The 27,827-nt window shown below is 46.4% G+C and overlaps 1 protein-coding gene across 4 annotated transcripts; it reads right to left on the bottom strand.

Moving 5' to 3' along the window:
• Window positions 1-290: 290 nt before the first annotated feature.
• LOC120038873 (DNA-directed RNA polymerase III subunit RPC4-like) lies at window positions 291-13,253 on the bottom strand. 4 transcript variants are annotated; one of them, XM_038984458.1, is made up of 9 exons: window positions 12,339-13,250; window positions 10,015-10,061; window positions 9,702-9,859; window positions 9,402-9,523; window positions 7,193-7,295; window positions 2,867-2,938; window positions 2,541-2,821; window positions 1,597-1,746; window positions 291-617 (listed from the first exon to the last, which is right to left on the bottom strand). In XM_038984458.1, the coding sequence occupies exons 1-9, from the start codon at window positions 12,507-12,509 to the stop codon at window positions 477-479; spliced, it is 1,245 nt and encodes a 414-aa protein (XP_038840386.1). In that variant the 5' UTR covers window positions 12,510-13,250; the 3' UTR covers window positions 291-476. The 4 variants fall into 4 exon arrangements, with proteins under 4 accessions (XP_038840386.1, XP_038840385.1, XP_038840387.1 ...); XM_038984457.1 differs by having other exon boundaries at window positions 2,541-2,938; window positions 12,339-12,615; window positions 12,749-13,249; XM_038984459.1 differs by lacking the exons at window positions 291-617; window positions 1,597-1,746 and adding an exon at window positions 1,762-2,355 and having other exon boundaries at window positions 2,433-2,938; window positions 12,339-13,253.
• Between the last annotated feature and the right edge of the window lie 14,574 nt (window positions 13,254-27,827).

Raw genomic sequence — 27,827 nt, 5'->3', positions numbered from 1 at the left:
GTTCAGAGTTCACTGTATGATGTCACAAAGTGAGAATTCACTGTGATGTCACAAAGCAGTGTTCACTGTATGATGTCACAAAGCAGTGTTCTTTCTACTATGAAAAGATGAATTATGTTGAAGTTCCCGTCACCAGGGCAACGTTCTGTATATACTGTCTCTATGCATTACGTACTGTACAGGCTAGTCTATACTAGATATAGTCTTTGTTAAGAGACTTGCCGGCTGAGTGTTGACATACCAGTGACTTTGTTTGTAGACTATTCGTTTTTACCTGCGGAAAAGTTGCCTCATGTTTTGTATTTAATCTTTATTAAATAAACATTTACAAATTGGGAGGAAATCGACAAGGTCCATAAAACGCTGTATGATGAAAGTAAACTATGTACAATGTCTACACACTTAATGCTCACATCGTATAATAAAACTGTACAATATCTACACATTAATGCTGAAAAAGGTGAACTGTATATAAGTTAGAGAGGTGCTGAGTGGTCAGGTGACGGCTCCTGTAGCAGAGCCTGGAAGTCTGGAGAGCAGACCAGCTTGTGCTTGATGTTCCCCAGGATACTCATGTCTCCAGTCAGGCCCTCAGACAGACGCACAGACACCAGTTGCTGTGGGAGAAATAACAGCTGATTTAGCCCCTTATTGTCTGACCCTAAGACATTGTCTGCACATCCTGGATCACAGTGAATCAGGACTAAACACATCCTGGATCACAGTGAATCAGGACTATGTGGTTCTTTAGGACTAAACACATCCTGGATCACAGTGAATCAGGACTAAACACATCCTGGATCACAGTGAATCAGGACTATGTGGTTCTTTAGGACTAAACACATCCTGGATCACAGTGAATCAGGACTAAACACATGCTGGATCACAGTGAATCAGGATTAAACACATCCTGGATCACAGTGAATCAGGACTAAACACATCCTGGATCACAGTGAATCAGGATTAAACACATCCTGGATCACAGTGAATCAGGACTAAACACATCCTGGATCACAGTGAATCAGGACTATGTGGTTCTTTAGGACTAAACACATCCTGGATCACAGTGAATCAGGACTATGTGGTTCTTTAGGACTAAACACATCCTGGATCACAGTGAATCAGGACTATGTGGTTCTTTAGGACTAAACACATCCTGGATCACAGTGAATCAGGACTAAACACATCCTGGATCACAGTGAATCAGGACTACGTGGTTCTTTAGGACTAAACACATCCTGGATCACAGTGAATCAGGACTATGTGGTTCTTTAGGACTAAACACATCCTGGATCACAGTGAATCAGGACTATGTGGTTCTTTAGGACTAAACACATCCTGGATCACAGTGAATCAGGACTAAACACATCCTGGATCACAGTGAATCAGGACTACGTGGTTCTTTAGGACTAAACACATCCTGGATCACAGTGAATCAGGACTATGTGGTTCTTTAGGACTAAACACATCCTGGATCACAGTGAATCAGGACTATGTGGTTCTTTAGGACTAAACAGGAGAGCTCCCTCTGAGACGTCCATAGTGATGTTCCTCAACACCATCTAACCCTGTAATATGTCTATTATATTCACGGACCTGTAGGAAAGAGAAGGCAGCTCCCTCTGAGACGTCCATAGTGATGTCTCCCAGCACCAGCTGCACCTTGCCAGACTTCCTGATCTGTAGTTTACCCAGAAAGCCCTCTGTGAACTCTGACAGGACAGGAACGTCTTGACCAGCAGGGTCCTGTGGAAGAACATGGCCGTTAGGGTCAGGAGAACTCTGACCGGATGGGAACACTGTCTCTAGCAGGGTCCTGGGGGAGAACATGGCCTTTAGGGTCAGGGGTCAGGAGAACTCTAACCGGATGGGAACACTGTCTCTAGCAGGGTCCTGAGGGAGAACATGGCCTTTAGGGTCAGGGGTCAGGAGAACTCTAACCGGATGGGAACACTGTCTCTAGCAGGGTCCTGAGGGAGAACATGGCCTTTAGGGTCAGGGGTCAGGAGAACTCTAACCGGATGGGAACACTGTCTCTAGCAGGGTCCTGAGGGAGAACATGGCCTTTAGGGTCAGGGGTCAGGAGAACTCTGACCGGATGGGAACACTGTCTCTAGCAGGGTCCTGAGGGAGAACATGGCCTTTAGGGTCAGGGGTCAGGAGAACTCTAACCGGATGGGAACACTGTCTCTAGCAGGGTCCTGAGGGAGAACATGGCCTTTAGGGTCAGGGGTCAGGAGAACTCTAACCGGATGGGAACACTGTCTCTAGCAGGGTCCTGAGGGAGAACATGGCCTTTAGGGTCAGGGGTCAGGAGAACTCTAACCGGATGGGAACACTGTCTCTAGCAGGGTCCTGAGGGAGAACATGGCCTTTAGGGTCAGGGGTCAGGAGAACTCTAACCGGATGGGAACACTGTCTCTAGCAGGGTCCTGAGGGAGAACATGGAATACAACAAATGTAGACCTTAGCGTGAAATGTTTCTCTGTTAGAGTGAAGTGGACGGTAGAACATAAGCATAGAAGGTAGTCGTTACTCACTGGTGCTTTAATGTGAGAGCAGCGCTTGCTGTCGGACTTGGAGTCTTTTTTACCATTTTTTTCTGGGGCTGTGATTGGCTGGCCGGTGGCTGTGGTTGGCTGGCCGGTGGCTGTGGTTGGCTGGCCAGGGATAATATCAGGAAGCTGGATAAACAGCAACTCTTCTGTCTCTGAAACCGTCAGCTGATGGAAGAGATCTGCTACAGAGGGCTGGTCTGGGCTCAGGACCCCCTGGCCTGGTCCGTACTGAGGGATCTGGTCTGGGCTCAGGACCCCCTGGCCTGGTCCGTACTGAGGGATCTGGTCTGGGCTCAGGACCCCCTGGCCTGGTCCGTGCTGATGTCCTGCTCCATACTGAAGGGGCAGGTGTGGGTTAGTAGTAGCAGGGGCTCTGAATGCTGTAGGGCAACAAACACAGGACCATCAGCTACCTGGGAACCAGTTTGGATTGACAAGACTGAAACACACGTATCATGTCTTTATGTATTGAGTCTGTACACCTCCATGTATCCCCCATGTATCATGTCTTTATGTATTGAGTCTGTGCACCTCCATGTATCATGTCTTTATGTATTGAGTCTGTACACCTCCATGTATCCTCCATGTATCATGTCTTTATGTATTGAGTCTGTACACCTCCATGTATCATGTCTTTATGTATTGAGTCTGTGCACCTCCATGTATCCCCCATGTATCATGTCTTTATGTATTGAGTCTGTACACCTCCATATATCCTCCATGTATCATGTCTTTATGTATTGAGTCTGTGCACCTCCATGTATCATGTCTTTATGTATTGAGTCTGTACACCTCCATGTATCATGTCTTTATGTATTGAGTCTGTGCACCTCCATGTATCCCCCATGTATCATGTCTTTATGTATTGAGTCTGTACACCTCCATGTATCCTCCATGTATCATGTCTTTATGTATTGAGTCTGTACACCTCCATGTATCATGTCTTTATGTATTGAGTCTGTACACCTCCATGTATCCCCCATGTATCATGTCTTTATGTATTGAGTCTGTGCACCTCCATGTATCATGTCTTTATGTATTGAGTCTGTACACCTCCATGTATCATGTCTTTATGTATTGAGTCTGTACACCTCCATGTATCATGTCTTTATGTATTGAGTCTGTACACCTCCATATATCCCCCATGTATCATGTCTTTATGTATTGAGTCTGTACACCTCCATGTATCCTCCATGTATCATGTCTTTATGTATTGAGTCTGTACACCTCCATGTATCCTCCATGTATCATGTCTTAATGTATTGAGTCTGTACACCTCCATGTATCCTCCATGTATCATGTCTTTATGTATTGAGTCTGTGCACCTCCATGTATCCTCCATGTATCATGTCTTTATGTATTGAGTCTGTACACCTCCATGTATCCTCCATGTATCATGTCTTTATGTATTGAGTCTGTACACCTCCATGTATCATGTCTTTATGTATTGAGTCTGTACACCTCCATGTATCCTCCATGTATCATGTCTTTATGTATTGAGTCTGTACACCTCCATGTATCCTCCATGTATCATGTCTTTATGTATTGAGTCTGTACACCTCCATGTATCCTCCATGTATCATGTCTTTATGTATTGAGTCTGTACACCTCCATGTATCCTCCATGTATCATGTCTTTATGTATTGAGTCTGTACACCTCCATGTATCATGTCTTTATGTATTGAGTCTGTACACCTCCATGTATCATGTCTTTATGTATTGAGTCTGTACACCTCCATGTCTGTCTACATAATGTGTTGTGCATCGAGGGCCTTCAGGAAACACCCCTTTGACTTATTCCTCATTGTGTTGTTACAGCCTGAACTTAAAATGGATTCAATGAGATTGTGTCACTGGCCTACACTCAATACCCCATAATGTCAAAATGGAATTAAGTTTGTAGAAATGAACAAATGAAAAGCTGAAATGTCTTGAGTGAATAAGTGTTCAACCCCTTTGTATTGGCCTAAATAAGTTCAGGAGTAAAAATGTGCTGAACAATGGACTTCCCCGTTGTCTCTGCTGCTGTTTGTTGATCCTTTCTCTCTCTTCCTGTCAGTTTAATCAAACTCTGGCGTTGACAACTTTACCAACGTTCTAGTTTTGTTCTCCCTCTACTTCCAAAAGCGTCCGGGATGGAAACGTTTCATCTGGCATGGATCTGCAGAAGCTGCAGAAGCTGAGTAACATGATGCCGTCTCACTGCAGTCGCTGTCCTCAGAAATATACAGGAGGATCGCTGGGTTGGGAACTCTGCTTCAGATGCAATAGTTGGGCCAAGGGCGATTAAAGTGGAGGAAAGGATGATGGTGTCTGTGTAAATACAGGTAGTAGTGTTAATCCCTCTGCACAGCCAGGCAACAACATGGATTCTGGAAAGAAATGCTGTCCACATGCTAGACTGGTGTCGCTCATTCAGCCGATGAGAAACATTCAACCGGTTTTCCCCACTAAGCAACGAGTCAGAGCCTGAGCCTTCCCAGGAGTCTCCTCCACCGTTACGGGGTCTGAGCCTTCCCAGGAGTCTCCTCCACCGTTACGGGGTCTGAGCCTTCCCAGGAGTCTCCTCCACCGTTACGGGGTCTGAGCCTTCCCAGGAGTCTCCTCCACCGTTACGGGGTCTGAGCCTTCCCAGGAGTCTCCTCCACCGTTACGGGGCCTGAGCCTTCCCAGGAGTCTCCTCCACCGCTACGGGGCCTGAGCCTTCCCAGGAGTCTCCTCCACCGTTACGGGGTCTGAGTCTTCCCAGGAGTCTCCTCCACCGTTACGGGGCCTGAGCCTTCCCAGGAGTCTCCTCCACCGTTACGGGGCCTGAGCCTTCCCAGGAGTCTCCTCCACCGCTACGGGGCCTGAGCCTTCCCAGGAGTCTCCTCCACCGTTACGGGGTCTGAGTCTTCCCAGGAGTCTCCTCCACCGTTACGGGGCCTGAGCCTTCCCAGGAGTCTCCTCCACCGCTACGGGGTCTGAGCCTTCCCAGGAGTCTCCTCCACCGTTACGGGGCCTGAGCCTTCCCAGGAGTCTCCTCCACCGCTACGGGGCCTGAGCCTTCCCAGGAGTCTCCTCCACCGTTACGGGGTCTGAGCCTTCCCAGGAGTCTCCTCCACCGTTACGGGGTCTGAGCGTCTTGCCAGGCTTTTTTCACTATACTTGATTGGGTTGAGTCACTGACATGATCCTTCCTCTCTGGTCTTGGGTGACATCTTTGTGGGCTCCTCCTTGTCTCAGGGTAGTACGTTGGTGGTCTGTTGATGTCCCTCTGATGTTGGGGGGGGCTGTGCTTTGGCAAAGTGGGTGGAGTTATATCCTGCCTGGTTGCCCCCCCCTCAGTCCCCAGTGTCGGGGGGCTAGGGTCAGTCTGTCCTATCCTGTCTTCTCTGGGTGTCCTGTGTGATCTTAAGTATGCTCCCTCTGATTCCGCCATCTCTCTCTGCCCTAGGACCATGCCTGACAACTCTTGGCTGTCCCCTCTCCCCCAGGTCGTGCTGCTGATCCAGTTTCTGCTGTTCTGCCTGCGGCTATGGAACCCTGATCTGTTCACCGGACGTGCTACCTTTTTCCAGACCTGCGGTTTCCTGTCTCTCGCTACCGTAACTGCTGTCTCGACCTCTGAATGCTCGGCTATGGAAAGTCAACTGACATTTACTCCTGAGGTGCTGACCTGTTGCACCCTCTACAACCACTTATTATTTGACCCTGCTGGTCATCTATGATCATCTTGAAGAACAATCTAGCCTTAATGACCATGTACTCTTATCTCTACCTGCACAGCCAGAATAGGATCCCGTTTCTTCCTAGGCTCCTGCCTTTCTAGGGAGTTTTTCCTTGCCACCGTGCTTCTACACCTGCATTGCTTGCTGTTTGGGGTTTTAGGCTGGGTTTCTGTACAGCACTTTGTGACATCAGCTGATGTAAGAAGGGCTTTTTAAATAAAGTTGATTGGACTCAGTGTAATAGTCGAATATTGTTTAACATGATTTTTTAAATGACTACCTCATCTCTGTACCCCAATACTGAGTAACACTTCATATTTTCAAGCATGGTGGTGGCTGCATCATGTTATGGGTAGACTTGTCATCGGCAAGGACTAGGGAGTCTAAAAAAATATTTTTTATAAAAAGAAACAGAATAGAGCTAAGCACAAGCAAAATCCTAGAGGAAGACCTGGTTCAGTCTGCTTTCCAACAGATACTGGAAACAATTCACCTTTCAGCTGGACAAAACCCTAAAACACAAGGCCAAATATACACTGGGGTTGTTTACCAAGATGACATTGAATGTTCCTGAGTGGCCGAGTTAATTCAAAAAACTAAGTCGGCTTGAAAATCTATGACAAATGACTGTCTTGCAATGATCAACAACCAACTTGACAGAGCTTGCACAATTTTTTAAAAAGATTGTGAAAAGATTGTACAATCCAGATGTGCAAAGCTTTTCGAGACTTACCCACTGCCAAAGGTGATTCTAACATGTATTGACTCAAGGGTGTGACTACTTATGTAATTTAGATATATTTAATTTTCGATACATTTTGAAATCTAAAAATGATTTTAATCCATTTTTGAACACAGGCTGTAACACAATGTGGAACAAGTCAAGGGGTATGAATACTTTCTGAAGGCACTGTGTCTACTTACATGGAGTTGTTGCCTCTGTTATCAGGAAGTTGCTGGATTGATACAGTGGCAGTTGAATCGGCTTGTTCTTGGCATCATTTTTCAAACCAGGATCATCCAAAAACTACATGGGGGGGAAAAGTGTGAGGTTTAAATAAATATATGTATTTCAACCAGGGGTTGGAACCGGTTCATGGAAATAACTACATGTTTCTATGAACAGAATCCGAACTGGGAACGAAAGTGATCTATACTGTTCCTGGAACAGAACTGTTATGTTAAACAAATGGGAACCAGTTAATAACGTTATCCCTCTGTCAATCAGAAACTTCTTCCAGCGTCTGCCTGCCAGCTAAAAATCGTTACCATTGTGTGTGCGTGTAGGCCACCTGCCCCTCGCCCTCCAAAAGCATTGCCGTAACCTACTAACGTTACAAGCATGATTCAGAAGATGCGGGGAGAGATTTTTAATTAGAGAAGAATGGATTCACTTTTTTCAATGCTAGTTAGGGATACTAGAGTTATCACGTTTCACATTGGATTTATTAACTACAGAAAGGTAAGCCGTGATTTACATTCTGGTGCTGCTCTGCTCTCACAAGCTTGTTAACGAGCTTCTCTGGTCCAACGTTAAACCAACTCTGAAGTTCAAAGACATTCAAAGTTCCTCCAGAAGCCGCTCCTCTGTAGGTATAATTCTGTGGCCCTAATTCAACATGTCAGTTGCATCTCCGACTAGTCTTTCTATCACACATGTAAACACTGAGCTATAGCTTTCTAGCTCCGTAACAAGCTGCTCTACCTGCACTGCATGATTTGGTGAAGTAGCTTTAAAAAGGAACGATATCAACCGGTACTTTTCTTTGGGTCGAACCAGTTCAGAACTTTTATTTTGCTGGTCGGAACAGAAAAGAACGAGACTAGTCATTAAGGCTGTGTGTACTTTAGGTTGACTAGTCATTAAGGCTGTGTGTACTTTAGGTTGACTAGTCATTAAGGCTGTGTGTACTTTAGGTTGACTAGTCATTAAGGCTGTGTGTACTTTAGGTTGACTAGTCATTAAGGCTGTGTGTACTTTAGGTTGACTAGTCATTAAGGCTGTGTGTACTTTAGGTTGACTAGTCATTAAGGCTGTGTGTACTTTAGGTTGACTAGTCATTAAGGCTGTGTGTACTTTAGGTTGACTAGTCATTAAGGCTGTGTGTACTTTAGGTTGACTAGTCATTAAGGCTGTGTGTACTTTAGGTTGACTAGTCATTAAGGCTGTGTGTTGTACTTTAGGTTGACTAGTCATTAAGGCTGTGTGTTGTACTTTAGGTTGACTAGTCATTAAGGCTGTGTGTTGTACTTTAGGTTGACTAGTCATTAAGGCTGTGTGTACTTTAGATTGACTAGTCATTAAGGCTGTGTGTACTTTAGGTTGACTAGTCATTAAGGCTGTGTGTTGTACTTTAGGTTGACTAGTCATTAAGGCTGTGTTGTACTTTAGGTTGACTAGTCATTAAGGCTGTGTTGTACTTTAGGTTGACTAGTCATTAAGGCTGTGTGTACTTTAGGTTGACTAGTCATTAAGGCTGTGTGTACTTTAGGTTGACTAGTCATTAAGGCTGTGTGTACTTTAGGTTGACTAGTCATTAAGGCTGTGTGTACTTTAGGTTGACTAGTCATTAAGGCTGTGTGTACTTTAGGTTGACTAGTCATTAAGGCTGTGTGTTGTACTTTAGGTTGACTAGTCATTAAGGCTGTGTGTTGTACTTTAGGTTGACTAGTCATTAAGGCTGTGTGTACTTTAGGTTGACTAGTCATTAAGGCTGTGTGTACTTTAGGTTGACTAGTCATTAAGGCTGTGTTGTACTTTAGGTTGACTAGTCATTAAGGCTGTGTGTACTTTAGATTGACTAGTCATTAAGGCTGTGTGTTGTACTTTAGGTTGACTAGTCATTAAGGCTGTGTGTACTTTAGGTTGACTAGTCATTAAGGCTGTGTGTACTTTAGGTTGACTAGTCATTAAGGCTGTGTGTTGTACTTTAGGTTGACTAGTCATTAAGGCTGTGTGTTGTACTTTAGGTTGACTAGTCATTAAGGCTGTGTGTACTTTAGGTTGACTAGTCATTAAGGCTGTGTGTACTTTAGGTTGACTAGTCATTAAGGCTGTGTGTACTTTAGGTTGACTAGTCATTAAGGCTGTGTGTACTTTAGGTTGACTAGTCATTAAGGCTGTGTTACTCACATCATCCCGTTGAAGCTGTAACATATCATCATCGTTTTCCTCTGAGGCACGTCTCTCCTTCTTAAAACACTTAGCTACAGGAGAGGATCTGCTGTCTCTGAGGTCGGTCCCTCTCCACCCCCCTGCACAGAACAGAGGACTGGAATCAGGCCTTTCTAATGATCATAATAATAACCTCTTTAACACACAGTAAAGGCACAGAACAGAGGACACACTGGAATCAGGCCTTTTTAATGATCATAATAATAACCTCTTTAACACACAGTAAAGACATCTTCTGGCAGAGAAGGTCCAATTCACCTGGTTTCTTTACTGTGTCTGCAGGACCCTGTTCAAAGATGGAGTGGGACTGAATGGTCTGATGGGGGCGCTCTCTTCTCTCCACTCTCCTCTCCCTGTGCCTCTCCTCCCTCACTCTTCTGTCCTTCTTTGGTGCAACATGGGCCTCTTCCTTTAACCTGGGGGAAGGAGTTCAACGTTAACATGTATTCTTCTAAACGGGATCCTCGGTAGTCTAATGGAATGTGTCTTCAAGTTCAACGTTAACATGTATTCTTCTAAACGGGATCCTCGGTAGTCTAATGGAATGTGTCTTCAAGCAGTCGATACTCACTCATCTTTACTCTTCCTCAGAGAATGGACATTGGGTACGAAGGTCTTCTGTAATAAAAATTATAAATGATTAATTTCTACTATTCTTGTCACATCTGAATATCATGACTGTTTTGTTTAATGCTTGTGACAGGACACAGTGACAGGACACTGGACACTTTTTATTTTATTAACAAATCAATACATAAAGTACATGAGGGAACACAAGTATGTATAGATTATATACAATGGACAATCGAGCTAGTATAGGGGGCGGGGCTGGGGGCGGGGTTAGGGTTAGCTAGTATAGGGGGCGGGGCTGGGGGCGGGGCTAGGGTTAGCTAGTATAGGGGGCGGGGCTGGGGGCGGGGCTAGGGTTAGCTAGTATAGGGGGCGGGGCTGGGGGCGGGGCTAGGGTTAGCTAGTATAGGGGCTAGGGGCGGGGCTAGGTTTAGCTAGTATAGGGGGCGGGGCTGGGGGCGGGGTTAGGGTTAGCTAGTATAGGGGCGGGGCTGGGGGCGGGGCTAGGGTTAGCTAGTATAGGGGGCGGGGCTGGGGGCGGGGCTAGGGGGTACAATATCACATTACACAAGGACCTTAAGGGACCTACATACACTTACAATTCTAACAGCTTTTTTGTTCGTAGAGTATTTAATTGTCTTAAAATACAGGCCAAAAGAATAATGAAATGAATTACATAAAAATGTTTCAGCTTATTTCTATCGTATGTAAAGAATCCAAGCAGTACATCTCTCCACAATAGTGTAAAATCTTCATAAATGTGTTCAATTATAAATCTACTGATGTCTTGCCACAGTTTTTCTTACATGAATACAATGCCCAAACAGATGCAACACTGTTTCTGGGTGGTCATTACAAAAGGAGCCATTTGACTTGATGGTTTCCTTAAACTTCTTCATATAGTGGTTGGCAGGATAATATTTATCAATCATTTTAAAGGCAACTTCCTTAATTTTGTTATTAAGTAGGTATGTGTGTGGCAACATCCAAACCTTTTTCCAACAGATAAATCCATTCCAATAAGGCATGACAACATCCTGCTGAAACAAGGTTCGTATCGCTCTGTTGTTGAATGGACCAGAAGAGAAACAAATCTTTCCTACTGATGAGTCAACAGGGTCAATAGAAGGTAGGGCTCTGAGGGTCTTGACACGTTCCTGAATAACAGAGCAACACCTGAGGGAATGGCGTCTAAAACAATTGTAAAATCTTTAGGTGTTACAGGGACCTTGTAAAGTGACAAGAATTCCTTATAACTGAGTAAAAGACCCTCTGCATTTACCAGTTGGCTCACCGACAGGATATTATTTCAGAACCAATATTCTAAAAACAAAGAAGTATTTTTTATGCAATATATCACGATTATTCCATATATAATATCTGTGCGGAGAAAAATTGTGTTTATAAATTAATTACCATGACAAGAAAACCTGCCGATGAAAAGCACAAAGTTTCACTGGAACTTTGGCAATATTATAATTGCAAAACAACTTGAAGTTAAGGCCACCAAAAGTAGAGAAGACATGAAGAGGAATAAAATTCCAGATAGAAGTGGGTTTTCTTAGGAATTGTTTTATCCAATTGATCTTAAAAGTATTATCTAAGGTAGTAAAGTCCAGAAAATTCTGCCCACCATTCTCATAAGTGTTCATTATAACAGTTTTCCTAATGTAATGGGTACGGTTTCTCCACAGAGAGTTGAAAAGCATCTGGTCTATCCTTATTTTACCGTCAAGATATAAAGATAGTATGCGCCGTATGTTAGTCTAGAGATGCCTTCAGCCTTGGTTATTAGGACTCTTCTGTTTAAAGATAATTCCCACTGTTGCCATTGATTTAGCGTCTTCTGGGATTTTTGAATAACAGGGTTAACATGTAGTAAGCCTCTAGACTTCTGATCCTTAGTGATGGTTCTGCTTAAATATGTACGTTCTTCTTTCACTGGAATACCGTAATATGAAGGTGTCACACAATCTTTGACAGCCACGAGTTCACATTTATTAATGTTAAGATATAAAAATCTGTCGTTCTGCCCCTGAACAAGGCCGTCATTGAAAATAAGAATTTGTTCTTCACTGACTTGCCTAGTTAAATAAAATTAGTTAGTCTAGATAGTCTAGCCAGCCAATTTATCAATCCAATTTTTTTTCTTCTGACATGGCTAATTGAGTAGGGGGGCTGGGGCCTCTTAGGGGGCTGGGGCCCTAAGCGACCGCTTATGCCTGGAGCAGGGCCCTGATGGCACAGATACAAAGATGAGTCCTCTATCTATCTCTATGGGTTGAGTAGCTAGTCTGTGATATGAGTGTTCCCATTGGGTATCACCTTTTTGAACCCGCCCAGAGTCAGGTCCCGGGACCGCAGGGACGTCAGTCTGCCTGGAGGAGTGTGAGAGTTCAGCACGGTCCGACGAGGTAACCCACTGCCAGCTACATTTAGTCTGGTGATACCGGAGTAGCCAGCCATACCGTCCGTGTTGCTGTTTGGATCAGTCATTCTGCTAATCACTGGCTGGAACGGACGGCTTTGTGACGATACAGTATTAAGGGGATGTAGGCTGTTGAAGGCTACTAAACCTACACCCGTTATTCGATGGGGAAGCCTACAAAGGAAATGACATCATAACTCCGATTTGGAATAAACAATATTTGAGCCGAATTCCTATTTCTCCTTCATCACGCTGTCCAATAGCCTAATAAACCTATGATGTGTGAATGAATAAGAGGCCTTCTTACTGTGAAGTCAGAGAATACAGGTATCCCCTCCGTAAACACGGATATCGGTGTTCACACAACACTGTTATTGTACGGTAAGCCTCCAGAAGCCGTAGCGTCCATCTTGTCTGTCATGTCTGACCACATCTGACCACAAACAGCGACTGAACAGCAGCCTATATACAATCCGAATCCAACAGTCTGTCCTGGAAAGCATATTGTAGGTGTTGCGTACAAGGCCTTGGTAAAAAGCAGTTGTCTACATCCTTGATACAAAGTAACTTACTTATACCCTGATGAAGACAGCTTGGCTGTTGCATCTGAGCTCCTAGAGCGGCTCTCCTTTATTTAGAAATATTACAAAGTAACTGACTACCTGATCACGTGAGCAAGTCTTCAGTAAACACAAGCTACATTCCCCGCGCGCTGTAGCCTAGTGAAGGACACGTCACAACAGACGGTAAACGCTCATTCGGTTCCCCGAGGTAATCACATCAGCACCGTTTATTCTGTTATGTCTTCACATGATTCCATTATCTGAACACATGGTGGCGGTGTTTATTCGGTCTGAGAAGTATATCTGTGTTGTAACCTGATAAAATAGTATCCCAATTGTAGAATACAACCCCTATTGTATTTGTTACAATTCATTATTGTCATGTTTCTTTTTCTGCCGTTTTGCTGAAAAAACAAATTCCCGTGAGATGAAAGGCGCAGGACTGTGCAACGTGGTAAAGGCCACACCCTCTCATGCAATACTATGCCAATTGTCCACATGGTGGCGCTATAACAATCGATTGAAAATGCTAACTTTGATAGGTCAGCCCCCGCACCTCGTGTGACCTAGAGTCATGAAATTTGGTCCATAGGTCCCCCTCCTCACAAGGAACACATTTCCCTCAAGAACCCATAAAGTCCGCCTTGATGGATTTTCCGCAATTTAGAATTTTGTGAAAATCACTTGAAACTCTACTCCTCTCGCACCGATTTGATGGATCTGCACAAAACTTGACAAGTGGCATGTATGGACCAAGGTTTATCAACACAATAATTTCCATACTAGTAACAAAAAACATGGCCGCTATTTCCCAGTGAATATTCATGTGGTCGTGGTCTCACACATAAATGCATACAAATCAGACAAGGATATTCGTATTGTGACAAAAATTGGTACACTGTCAAAACTCAACATATGTAAGTACATTTAGATTGACCACACGGTGGAGCTCTAACAGGAAGTCAGTCCAGCTAAGCACATTTAGATTGACCACACGGTGGAGCTCTAACAGGATGTCAGTCCAGCTAAGTACATTTAGATTGACCACACGGTGGAGCTCTAACAGGATGTCAGTCCAGCTAAGCACATTTAGATTGACCACACGGTGGAGCTCTAACAGGATGTCAGTCCAGCTGTAATGGTTCAGTTCGCCACATGGTGGTGCTGTTTTACAGGAGAAAATGTCATGCAGGTTCATTGGCTTGTGGCGCCATGTTGTTTGATGTAGAGTCTTGGAAAATACTGTGTTTAAAGATGTCCGTGGAGAGCTGCTACACACCAAATTGGGTGTTGATCGTTCCAGCGGTTTTGGTGAAGTAGACTTTTAAAGTCATTAAGAAAAGGTCCAAAATGGGCATTTTGTATGATCGGTTTGATGTTGTTCTGATATTTGGCAAGCACGGTATAAAGTACAAAGTTGCTCATCCAACTGGAATGGGTCCAATTTGTCCTGATGGTGGCACTATGCAACCAACAATGCACCAACAGATGTGATGCTTATTTATAAAACCCTCTGAGGCCTCACTCCCCCTTATCTGAGACACCTACTGCAGCCCTCATCCTCCACATACAACAACCGTTCTGCCAGTCACATTCAGTTAAAGATCCCCAAAGTGCACACATCCCTGGGTCGCTCCTCTTTTCAGTTTGCAACATCTAGAAACTGGAACGAGCTGTAAAAAAACAATCAAACCGGACAGTTTTATCTCCATCTCTTCATTCAAAGACTCGAGCATGGTCTTTTGAACTGTTGTCTGTGCCCAATAATGTTTGTACTATGTTTTGTGCTGCTACCATGTTGTGTTCCTACCATGCTGTGTTGTCATGTGTTGCTGCCATGCTATGTTGTTGTCTTCGGTCTCTCTTTATGTAGTGTTGTGGTGTCTCTTCTCAGGTTAGACATTTTAGCAAATTGATTAAAAATAAAATACTGAAATATCACATTTACATAAGTATTCAGACTCTTTACTCAGTACTTTGTTGAAGCACCTTTGGTCTTCTTGGGTATGACGCTACAAGCTTGGCACACCTGTATTTGGGGAGTTTCTCCCATTCTTCTCTGCAGATCCTCTCAAGCTCTGTCAGGTTGGATGGGGAGCTTTGCTGCACAGCTACTTTAAGGTCTCTCCAGAGATGTTCGATCGGGTTCAAGTCTGGGCTCTGGACATTATGAGACTTGTCAAGGACATCAAGAGACTTGTCCCGAAGCCACTCCTCCATTGTCTTGGCTGTGTGCTTAAGGTCGTTGTCCTGTTGGAAGGTGAACTTTCGCCCCCAGTCTGAGGTCCTGTACGCTCTGGAGCAGGTTTTTATCAAGGATCACTCAGTACTTTGCTCCGTTCATATTTCCCTTGATCCTGACTAGTCTCCCAGTCCCTGCCACTAAAAAACATCCCCACAGCATGATGCTGCAACCACCATGCTTCACCGTAGGGATGGTGGCAGGTTTCCTCCAGACGTGACGCTTGGCATTCATGCCAAAGACCAGACCAGATCTTGTTTCTCATGGTCTGAGAGTCCTTTAGGTGCCTTTACTGTGCCTTTACTGAGGAGTGGCTTCCGTCTGGCCACTCTACCACAAAGGCCTGATTTGCTGCAGAGATGGTTGTCCTTCTGGATGGTTCTCCCATCTCACAGAGGAACTCTGGAGCTCTGTCAGAGTGACCATCGGGTTCTTGCTCACCTCCCTGACCAATGCCCTTCTCCCCCGATTGCTCAGTTTGGCCGGGCGGCCAGCTCTAGGAAGAGTCTTGGTGCTTCCTATCGTCTTCCATTTAAGAATGATGGAGGAGACTTTTTGGTACCCTTCCCCAGATTTGTGCCTTGACACAATCCTGTCTCAGAGCTCTGCAGACAATTCCTTCGACCAAAAACCTGTTTTTTGGTCAACTGTGGGACCTTTATATAGACAGGTGTGTACCTTACCAAATCATGTCCAATCAATTGAATTTACAACATGTGGACTCCAATCAAGTTGTAGTAACATCTCAAGGATGATCAATGGAAACAGGATGTACCTGAGCTCAATTTCGAGTCTCATAGCGAAGGGTCTGAATACTCTGTTTTATAATTTTAAGAAATTTGCCCCAAAAATGTACCTGTTTTTGCCTTGTCATTATGGGGTATTGTGTGTAGATTGATGAGAATTAAAATGACACAGGGCGAGACCCAGATGCAGACACCGGAGGCAGATGGTTCAAGTCATTGAAATGTATTGAACAACAAGGGGCAGGCAAGAGGCAGGTCGAGGAGACGCAAAAGTTCATAAACCAGGTCAGAGTTCCAAACGGTACAGGGCGGCAGGCAGACTCCGGGTCAGGGCAGGCTGAATGGTCAGGCAGGCATAGTGTCAGGGCAGGCAAGAGGTCAGACCAGGAGGACTTGAAGAACAGAGACTAGGAAAAAACAGGAGCTCGGAAAAACACGCTGGTAAGCTTGACAAGACGAACTGGCAACAGACAAACAGAGAACACAAGAATAAATACACTGGGAATAATAAAGAAGATGGGCCATAACCCTCCCAGTCAATCAGTGTACTGGAAACCCCCTGCCCCATGGTCGAACACTCAGGAGACGTCTCACCATGTTCTCCGGATGGCCATCGATGACGCAGGGAGGAGGGGTGGGCCTGGAAACAGAAGACAAAGAGCTGTGAGACAAGGGCTTAATCCTGGACACATAAAAAATACTGTGTGTACGGAGTAACTGTAGACGAACAGCAGTGGGACTAAGGACTCTGGAGATGTGGAAAGGACCAATAAAATGGGGGGAAAGTTTACGGAACTCCACCCGGAGGGGTAGGGCCCGTGTAGACAGCCATACCCTCTGCCCGAGACGATAGCTGGGATCCGGAGTCCGGTGGCGGTACGCTTGTCGACGGTACCTGGAGGTGGTCTTGAAAAGAGTCGACTGAGCTCTTCTGGGCTGATGGTATGTTGACTTCTACATCTTGCTCCGGGAAGAGCGGGGGCTGATACCCCATGTAGCACTCGAAAGAGGAGAGCTCAGTGGCCGAGCAGGGAAGAGTGTTCCTAGCATACTCCACCCAGACAAGTTGCTGGCTCCAGGTGGTGGGGTTTGTAGAGGGTTTGTGTTTCCATGTATTGATTGGCTCGCTCCGACTGGCCGTTGGACTGAGGGTGAAACCCGGAGGACAGTCTGGCCGACGACCCAATAAGAGTGCAGAACGCCTTCCAGAATCGGGACGAGAACTGAGGACCACGATCAGAGACAATGTCAACCGGGAGTCCATGGATTCGGAAGACGTGCTGCACCATGAACTGGGCCGTCTCCTTGTCTGACGACACGGTGGAGCTCTAACAGGATGTCAGTCCAGGGGAGAGGGATGAAATGGGCGGCTTTAGAGAACCTGTCCACCACCGTTAGGATGGTGGTGTTGCCATCTGACGGAGGGAGCCCAGTGACAAAATCCAGGGAAATATGGGACCAGGGGCGATGAGGAACAGGAGTGGCTGAAGGAGGCCAGACGGAGCTTGTCTTATTTTGAGCACAAACCGTGCATGCGGCAATGAAGGCCGAGACATCAGGAACCATAGTGGGCCACCAGAAGCGTTGTCGGAGGAAGGCCAGGGTTCTACGGGCGCCAGGATGACAGGTAAGCCTGGAGGAGTGAGCCCATTCCAGGACCTGAGACCGGGCCGAATGAGGGACGAACATCCGGGTAGCCGGGCGCCCCAAATGGTCGGGCTGGGAACGTTGTGACTTACGGGCCTGCCTAGAGTTTAGGTGCTTGGCTGTGCGGAGGTATTCTAAATTCTTATGGTCAGTCCACACCAAAAATAGATGTTCCGCCCTTCCAGCCAGTGGAGGCACTTCTCCAGCGCCTTCTTAACCGCCAGAAGTTCCCAGTTCCCAATGTCATAGTTCCTTACTGCAGAGTTGAGACGATGGGACAGGAAGGCACAGGGATGAAGCTTTTGGTCCTGGAGACGGCCCCCACTCCCACGTCAGAAGCGTCAACCTCAACCACAAACTGACTGGCCGGATCCTGCTGGATGAGGATGGGGGCTGTAGTGAACCTCTGCTTAAGGTCCACAAATGCCCTGTCAACAGCTGGGGACCATGTGAACGGTACCTTGGGAGAGGTGAGTGCAGAGACGGGAGCCGCCAGGGTGCTGTAGCCCCGAATGAAACGGCGGTAGAAATGAGCAAACCCCAGGAACCGTTGTCACTACACCCTGGACGTGGGTTGGGGCCAATCCACCACCACCCTCACCTTTTCAGGATCCATCTGGACATTCTCTTCAGCGATGATATATCCCAGAATGGAGATAGTAGAGCAGTGAAAATTGAACTTCTCTGCCTTCACAAACAACTGAAGGACTTGTCGGACATGGAGAACGTGTTCTTGGGCAGAAAACAAGGATGTCGTCGAGGTAGACAAGGACCCGGAGCACATCGTTGACCAGGGCCTGGAAAACAGCGGGATATACAGGCTATATACAGGAGTACCAGTACTGAGTCAATGTGCAGGGGTACCAGGTAATAACATGGCTATATACAGGAAGTACCAGTACTGAGTGGATGTGCAGGGGTACCAGGTAATACCATGGCTATATACAGGAAGTACCAGTACTGAGTCAATGTGCAGGGGTACCAGGTAATAACATGGCTATATACAGGAAGTACCAGTACTGAGTGGATGTGCAGGGGTACCAGGTAATACCATGGCTATATACAGGAGTACCAGTACTGAGTCAATGTGCAGGGGTACCAGGTAATAACATGGCTATATACAGGAGTACCAGTACTGAGTCAATGTGCAGGGGTACCAGGTAATAACATGGCTATATACAGGAAGTACCAGTACTGAGTGGATGTGCAGGGGTACCAGGTAATACCATGGCTATATACAGGAAGTACCAGTACTGAGTCAATGTGCAGGGGTACCAGGTAATAACATGGCTATATACAGGAAGTACCAGTACTGAGTGGATGTGCAGGGGTACCAGGTAATGGCATGGCTATATACACAGGATACCAGTACTGGGTCAATGTGCAGGGGTACCAGGTAATAACATGGCTATATACACAGGATACCAGTACTGGGTCAATGTGAAGGGGTACCAGGTAATAACATGGCTATATACAGGAAGTACCAGTACTGAGTGGATGTGCAGGGGTACCAGGTAATACCATGGCTATATACAGGAGTACCAGTACTGAGTCAATGTGCAGGGGTACCAGGTAATAACATGGCTATATACGGGAAGTACCAGTACTGAGTCAATGTGCAGGGGTACCAGGTAATAACATGGCTATATACAGGAAGTACCAGTACTGAGTGGATGTGCAGGGGTACCAGGTAATACCATGGCTATATACAGGAAGTACCAGTACTGAGTCAATGTGCAGGGGTACCAGGTAATAACATGGCTATATACAGGAAGTACCAGTACTGAGTGGATGTGCAGGGGTACCAGGTAATACCATGGCTATATACAGGAAGTACCAGTACTGAGTCAATGTGCAGGGGTACCAGGTAATAACATGGCTATATACAGGAAGTACCAGTACTGAGTGGATGTGCAGGGGTACCAGGTAATACCATGGCTATATACAGGAGTACCAGTACTGAGTCAATGTGCAGGGGTACCAGGTAATAACATGGCTATATACAGGAGTACCAGTACTGAGTCAATGTGCAGGGGTACCAGGTAATAACATGGCTATATACAGGAAGTACCAGTACTGAGTGGATGTGCAGGGGTACCAGGTAATACCATGGCTATATACAGGAGTACCAGTACTGAGTCAATGTGCAGGGGTACCAGGTAATAACATGGCTATATACGGGAAGTACCAGTACTGAGTCAATGTGCAGGGGTACCAGGTAATACCATGGCTATATACAGGAAGTACCAGTACTGAGTCAATGTGCAGGGGTACCAGGTAATACCATGGCTATATACAGGAGTACCAGTACTGAGTCAATGTGCAGGGGTACCAGGTAATACCATGGCTATATACAGGAGTACCAGTACTGAGTCAATGTGCAGGGGTACCAGGTAATAACATGGCTATATACGGGAAGTACCAGTACTGAGTCAATGTGCAGGGGTACCAGGTAATAACATGGCTATATACAGGAAGTACCAGTACTGAGTCAATGTGCAGGGGTACCAGGTAATAACATGGCTATATACGGGAAGTACCAGTACTGAGTCAATGTGCAGGGGTACCAGGTAATACCATGGCTATATACAGGAGTACCAGTACTGAGTCAATGTGCAGGGGTACCAGGTAATACCATGGCTATATACAGGAGTACCAGTACTGAGTCAATGTGCAGGGGTACCAGGTAATACCATGGCTATATACAGGAAGTACCAGTACTGAGTCAATGTGCAGGGGTACCAGGTAATAACATGGCTATATACAGGAGTACCAGTACTGAGTCAATGTGCAGGGGTACCAGGTAATACCATGGCTATATACAGGAAGTACCAGTACTGAGTCAATGTGCAGGGGTACCAGGTAATAACATGGCTATATACAGGAGTACCAGTACTGAGTCAATGTGCAGGGGTACCAGGTAATAACATGGCTATATACGGGAAGTACCAGTACTGAGTCAATGTGCAGGGGTACCAGGTAATAACATGGCTATATACGGGAAGTACCAGTACTGAGTCAATGTGCAGGGGTACCAGGTAATACCATGGCTATATACAGGAAGTACCAGTACTGAGTCAATGTGCAGGGGTACCAGGTAATAACATGGCTATATACAGGAGTACCAGTACTGAGTCAATGTGCAGGGGTACCAGGTAATAACATGGCTATATACAGGAGTACCAGTACTGAGTCAATGTGCAGGGGTACCAGGTAATAACATGGCTATATACAGGAGTACCAGTACTGAGTCAATGTGCAGGGGTACCAGGTAATACCATGGCTATATACAGGAAGTACCAGTACTGAGTCAATGTGCAGGGGTACCAGGTAATACCATGGCTATATACAGGAGTACCAGTACTGAGTCAATGTGCAGGGGTACCAGGTAATACCATGGCTATATACAGGAGTACCAGTACTGAGTCAATGTGCAGGGGTACCAGGTAATACCATGGCTATATACAGGAGTACCAGTACTGAGTCAATGTGCAGGGGTACCAGGTAATACCATGGCTATATACAGGAGTACCAGTACTGAGTCAATGTGCAGGGGTACCAGGTAATAACATGGCTATATACGGGAAGTACCAGTACTGAGTCAATGTGCAGGGGTACCAGGTAATAACATGGCTATATACAGGAGTACCAGTACTGAGTCAATGTGCAGGGGTACCAGGTAATACCATGGCTATATACGGGAAGTACCAGTACTGAGTCAATGTGCAGGGGTACCAGGTAATAACATGGCTATATACGGGAAGTACCAGTACTGAGTCAATGTGCAGGGGTACCAGGTAATAACATGGCTATATACGGGAAGTACCAGGTAATTACATGGCTATATACAGGAAGTACCAGTACTGAGTCAATGTGCAGGGGTACCAGGTAATAACATGGCTATATACGGGAAGTACCAGTACTGAGTCAATGTGCAGGGGTACCAGGTAATAACATGGCTATATACAGGAGTACCAGTACTGAGTCAATGTGCAGGGGTACCAGGTAATACCATGGCTATATACAGGAAGTACCAGTACTGAGTCAATGTGCAGGGGTACCAGGTAATAACATGGCTATATACGGGAAGTACCAGGTAATTACATGGCTATATACAGGAAGTACCAGTACTGAGTCAATGTGCAGGGGTACCAGGTAATAACATGGCTATATACGGGAAGTACCAGGTAATTACATGGCTATATACAGGAAGTACCAGTACTGAGTCAATGTGCAGGGGTACCAGGTAATAACATGGCTATATACGGAACGTACCAGGCAATTACATGGCTATATACAGGAAGTACCAGGTAATAACATGGCTATATACAGGAAGTACCAGGTAATAACATGGCTATATACAAGGAGTACCAGTACTGAGTGGACGTGCAGGGGTACCAGGTAATAACATGGCTATATACAGGAAGTACCAGTACTGAGTGGATGTGCAGGGGTACCAGGTAATAACATGGCTATATACAGGAGTACCAGTACTGAGTCAATGTGCAGGGGTACCAGGTAATAACATGGCTATATACGGGAAGTACCAGGTAATTACATGGCTATATACAGGAAGTACCAGTACTGAGTGGATGTGCAGGGGTACCAGGTAATAACATGGCTATATACGGGAAGTACCAGGTAATTACATGGCTATATACAGGAAGTACCAGTACTGAGTGGATGTGCAGGGGTACCAGGTAATAACATGGCTATATACAAGGAGTACCAGTACTTCCTGTATATAGCCATGTTATTTTTACTTGTTATTGTTATTCGTTATTCACTGTTTATTTATTCCTCATGTGACTATTTCAATTTATTTTTAACTACATACCTACCTACCTACCCATCTACCTACCTACCTACCTACCCATCTACCTACCTACCTACCCATCTACCCATCTACCCATCTACCCATCTACCTACCTACCCACCCATCTTTCTACCCATCTATCCATCTATCCATCTATCCATCTACCTATCTACCTATCTACCTATCTATCCATCTATCCATCTATCCATCTATCCATCTACCTATCTACCTATCTACCTATCTACCTACCTATCTATCTATCCATCTATATCTTTGAATCTGCATTGTTGGAAAAGGACCCGTAAGTTAGCATTTCACTATTAGTGTACACCTGTTGATTATGAAGCATGTGACAAATAACATTTGATTTGATTTGATCTGATGGTGTGCCATCTGAGTCGAAAGTAGGTGCCTGCAGCCTGCATATTGTCCCATTTCAAATGAAGTATTTACTGGCCTTGTCATTTATTTGTGATGAAAATAGAGATGGACGTGATGAAAAGACGACAGAGGTTTCATTGGAGCTGCGACACAGTGCGCAGCAGAGTAATCTGGTTACATCAACCGTCATTTAATTCATTCTTTCTGCTAATCCCTGCTCTATGTTCTCTGCCCTGAGGCTGAATAAACACACGTGGCTGGCCTGTTACATCAGTAACGCATTAATAATTCAATAACGTGTCTAATAGATAACGTCATGTTCCCTCCTTTTTCTCCATTTCTTTCCAGTTATCCACTGTGTCTCAGCGGGGACCGTTTGTCCAAGTAGTGCCGTGCCGCTGTGCTGAAGCTGCTTGAGCACTGGAAGGGGACCCGAGAAGAGCAGGGGAGGGGAGGAGGGGAGGGGATCAGAGGAGGAAGGGAGGGGATCAGAGGAGGAAGGGAGGAGGGGAGTGGATCAGAGGAGGAAGGGAGGGGAGGGGAGGAGGGGAGGGGATCAGAGGAGGAGATCAGAGGAGGAAGGGAGGGGAGGGGGTAAGGGAAGAGGAGGAGGGGAGGGGAGGGGAGGGGGTAAGGGGAGGGGAGGGGAGAGGATCACTGAGCACAGCGAGTGACTGGACTGTGTATTGAAGGTGAAGATCAGCACCACGAAGAGACAACAGACGTTGTAAAGGCCATGGAGGTTCCGCGTGTGGACGACAGTAGGAGACGTTGTAAAGGCCATGGAGGTTCCGCGTGTGGACGACAGTAGGAGACGTTGTAAAGGCCATGGAGGTTCCGCGTGTGGACGACAGTAGGAGACGTTGTAAAGGCCATGGAGGTTCCGCGTGTGGACGACAGTAGGAGACGTTGTAAAGGCCATGGAGGTTCCGCGTGTGGACGACAGTAGGAGACGTTGTAAAGGCCATGGAGGTTCCGCGTGTGGACGACAGCACCAGCAGCCCTGTCAGCCGCTGCGACGATATGATGAAGAACCTGAACCTGGACCTGATACAGCGACAGGGAAGGTAAGTACCGGACCCCGGAGGGCGGCAGGGCCATGGCTTGAAGGAGCGGTGTGTAGCCTGCATTGGTCAAATCAAACTTTATTTGTCACATGACCCTGCCGGCCTACCGTGTAATGCTTACTTACAAGCCCTTAACCAACAGTGCAGTTCAAGAAGAGGTAAGAAAATATTTACCAAATAAACAAAATAAAAAAATAAAAACTAACACAATAACATAACAATAAGGAGGCTATATACAGGGGGTACCGGTACAGAGTCAATGTGGAGGCTATATACAGGGGGTACCGGTACAGAGTCAATGTGGAGGCTATATACAGGGGGTACCGGTACAGAGTCAATGTGGAGGCTATATACAGGGGGTACTGGTACAGAGTCAATGTGGAGGCTATATACAGGGTGTTACGGTACAGAGTCAATGTGGAGGCTACATACAGGGGGAACCGGTACAGAGTCAATGTGGAGGCTATATACAGGGGGTACCGGCACAGAGTCAATATGGAGACTATATACAGGGGTGTACCGGTACAGAGTCAATGTGGAGGCTATATACAGGGGGTACCGGTACAGAGTCAATGTGGAGACTATATACAGGGGGTACCGGTACAGAGTCAATGTGGAGACTATATACAGGGGGTACCGGTACAGAGTCAATGTGGAGGCTATATACAGGGGGTACCGGTACAGAGTCAATGTGGAGGCTATATACAGGGGGTACCGGTACAGAGTCAATGTGGAGGCTATATACAGGGGGAACCGGCACAGAGTCAATGTGGAGACTATATACAGGGGGTACCGGTACAGAGTCAATGTGGAGGCTATATACAGGGGGTACCGGTACAGAGTCAATGTGGAGGCTATATACAGGGGGTACCGGTACAGAGTCAATGTGGAGGCTATATACAGGGGGTACCGGTACAGAGTCAATGTGGAGGCTATATACAGGAGATACCGGTACAGAGTCAATGTGGAGGCTATATACAGGGGGTACCGGCACAGAGTCAATGTGGAGGCTATATACAGGGGGTACCGGTACAGAGTCAATGTGGAGGCTATATACAGGGGGTACCGTACAGAGTCAATGTGGAGGCTATATACAGGGGGTACCGGTACAGAGTCAATGTGGAGGCTATATACAGGGGGAACCGGCACAGATTCAATGTGGAGACTATATACAGGGGGTACCGGTACAGAGTCAATGTGGAGGCTATATACAGGGGGTACCGGTACAGAGTCAATGTGGAGGCTATATACAGGGGGTACCGGCACAGAGTCAATGTGGAGGCTATATACAGGGGGTACCGGTACAGAGTCAATGTGGAGGCTATATACAGGGGGTACCGTACAGAGTCAATGTGGAGATAAATACAGGGGGTACCGTACAGAGTCAATGTGGAGGCTATATACAGGGGGTACCGGTACAGAGTCAATGTGGAGGCTATATACAGGGGGTACCGGTACAGAGTCAATGTGGAGGCTATATACAGGGGGTACCGGTACAGAGTCAATGTGGAGGCTACATACAGGGGGTACCGGTACAGAGTCAATGTGGAGGCTATATACAGGGGGTACCGGTACAGAGTCAATGTGGAGGCTATATACAGGGGGTACCGGTACAGAGTCAATGTGGAGGCTATATACAGGGGGTACCGGTACAGAGTCAATGTGGAGGCTATATACAGGGGGTACCGGTACAGAGTCAATGTGGAGGCTATATACCTGGGGTACCGGTACAGAGTCAATGTGGAGGCTATATACAGGGGGTACTGGCACAGAGTCAATGTGGAGGCTATATACAGGGGGGTACCGGTACAGAGTCAATGTGGAGGCTATATACAGGGGGTACCGATACAGAGTCAATGTGGAGGCTATATACAGGGGGTACCGGTACAGAGTCAATGTGGAGGCTATATACAGTGGGGTACCGGTACAGAGTCAATGTGGAGGGTATATATAGGGGGTACCAGTACAGAGTCAATGTGGAGGCTATATACAGGGTGTTACGGTACAGAGTCAATGTGGAGGCTACATACAGGGGGAACCGGTACAGAGTCAATGTGGAGGCTATATACAGGGGGTACCGGTACAGAGTCAATGTGGAGGCTATATACAGGGGGTACCGGTACAGAGTCAATGTGGAGGCTATATACAGGGGATACCGGTACAGAGTCAATGTGGAGGCTATATACAGGGGGTACTGGTACAGAGTCAATGTGGAGGCTATATTACAGGGGGTACCGGTACAGAGTCAATGTGGAGACTATATACAGGGGGTACCGGTACAGAGTCAATGTGGAGGCTATATACAGGGGGTACCGGTACAGAGTCAATGTGGAGGCTATATACAGGGGGTACCGGTACAGAGTCAATGTGGAGGCTATATACAGGGGGTACTGGTACAGAGTCAATGTGGAGGCTATATACAGGGGGTACCAGTACAGAGTCAATGTGGAGGCTATATACAGGGGGTACCGGTACAGAGTCAATGTGGAGGCTATACACAGGGGGTACTGGTACAGAGTCAATGTGGAGGCTATATACAGGGGGTACCAGTACAGAGTCTATGTGGAGGCTATATACAGGGTGTTACGGTACAGAGTCAATGTGGAGGCTATATACAGGGGGTACCAGTACAGAGTCAATGTGGAGGCTATATACAGGGTATTACGGTACAGAGTCAATGTGGAGGCTATATACAGGGTGTTACGGTACAGAGTCAATGTGGAGGCTATATACAGGGTGTTACGGTACAGAGTCAATGTGGAGGCTATATACAGGGGGTACCAGTACAGAGTCAATGTGGAGGCTGTATACAGGGTATTACGGTACAGAGTCAATGTGGAGGCTATATACAGGGTGTTACGGTACAGAGTCAATGTGGAGGCTATATACAGGGGGTACCGGTACAGAGTCAATGTGGAGGCTATATACAGGGGGAACCGGCACAGAGTCAATGTGGAGACTATATACAGGGGTGTACCGGTACAGAGTCAATGTGGAGACTATATACAGGGGGTACCGGTACAGAGTCAATGTGGAGGCTATATACAGGGGGTACCGTACAGAGTCAATGTGGAGACTATATACAGGGGGTACCGGTACAGAGTCAATGTGGAGGCTATATACAGGGGGTACCGTACAGAGTCAATGTGGAGACTATATACAGGGGGTACCGGTACAGAGTCAATGTGGAGGCTATATACAGGGGGAACCGGCACAGAGTCAATGTGGAGACTATATACAGGGGGTACCGGTACAGAGTCAATGTGGAGGCTATATACAGGGGGTACCGGTACAGAGTCAATGTGGAGGCTATATACAGGGGGAACCGGCACAGATTCAATGTGGAGGCTATATACAGGGGGTACCGGTACAGAGTCAATGTGGAGGCTATATACAGGGGGTACCGGTACAGAGTCAATGTGGAGGCTATATACAGGGGGTACCGGCACAGAGTCAATGTGGAGGCTATATACAGGGGGTACCGGTACAGAGTCAATGTGGAGGCTATATACAGGGGGTACCGTACAGAGTCAATGTGGAGGCTATATACAGGGGGTACCGGTACAGAGTCAATGTGGAGGCTATATACAGGGGGAACCGGCACAGATTCAATGTGGAGACTATATACAGGGGGTACCGGTACAGAGTCAATGTGGAGGCTATATACAGGGGGTACCGGTACAGAGTCAATGTGGAGGCTATATACAGGGGGTACCGGCACAGAGTCAATGTGGAGGCTATATACAGGGGGTACCGGTACAGAGTCAATGTGGAGGCTATATACAGGGGGTACCGTACAGAGTCAATGTGGAGATAAATACAGGGGGTACCGTACAGAGTCAATGTGGAGGCTATATACAGGGGGTACCGGTACAGAGTCAATGTGGAGGCTATATACAGGGGGTACCGGTACAGAGTCAATGT

This window comes from Salvelinus namaycush, unplaced genomic scaffold (assembly GCF_016432855.1).
Source record: "Salvelinus namaycush isolate Seneca unplaced genomic scaffold, SaNama_1.0 Scaffold2418, whole genome shotgun sequence".
Taxonomy (NCBI): Eukaryota; Metazoa; Chordata; class Actinopteri; order Salmoniformes; family Salmonidae; genus Salvelinus; species Salvelinus namaycush.
Note: the sequence above shows the minus strand (reverse complement) of the source record. Positions and strands in the feature narration are given on the sequence as shown.

What these genes read in the sequence shown, in the direction of transcription:
- LOC120038873 (XM_038984457.1), bottom strand. Translation starts at nt 12,509, where the DNA reads ATGACTGATCCAAACAGCAACACGGACGGTATGGCTGGCTACTCCGGT. An exon ending in CTGAGGAAGAGTAAAGATGA is followed by an intron (nt 9,860 to 10,014) that starts GTGAGTATCGAC and finishes TCCTTCCCCCAG; the next exon opens with GTTAAAGGAAGAGGCCCATG. An exon ending in TACAGCTTCAACGGGATGAT is followed by an intron (nt 7,296 to 9,401) that starts GTGAGTAACACA and finishes CCCCCCATGTAG; the next exon opens with TTTTTGGATGATCCTGGTTT.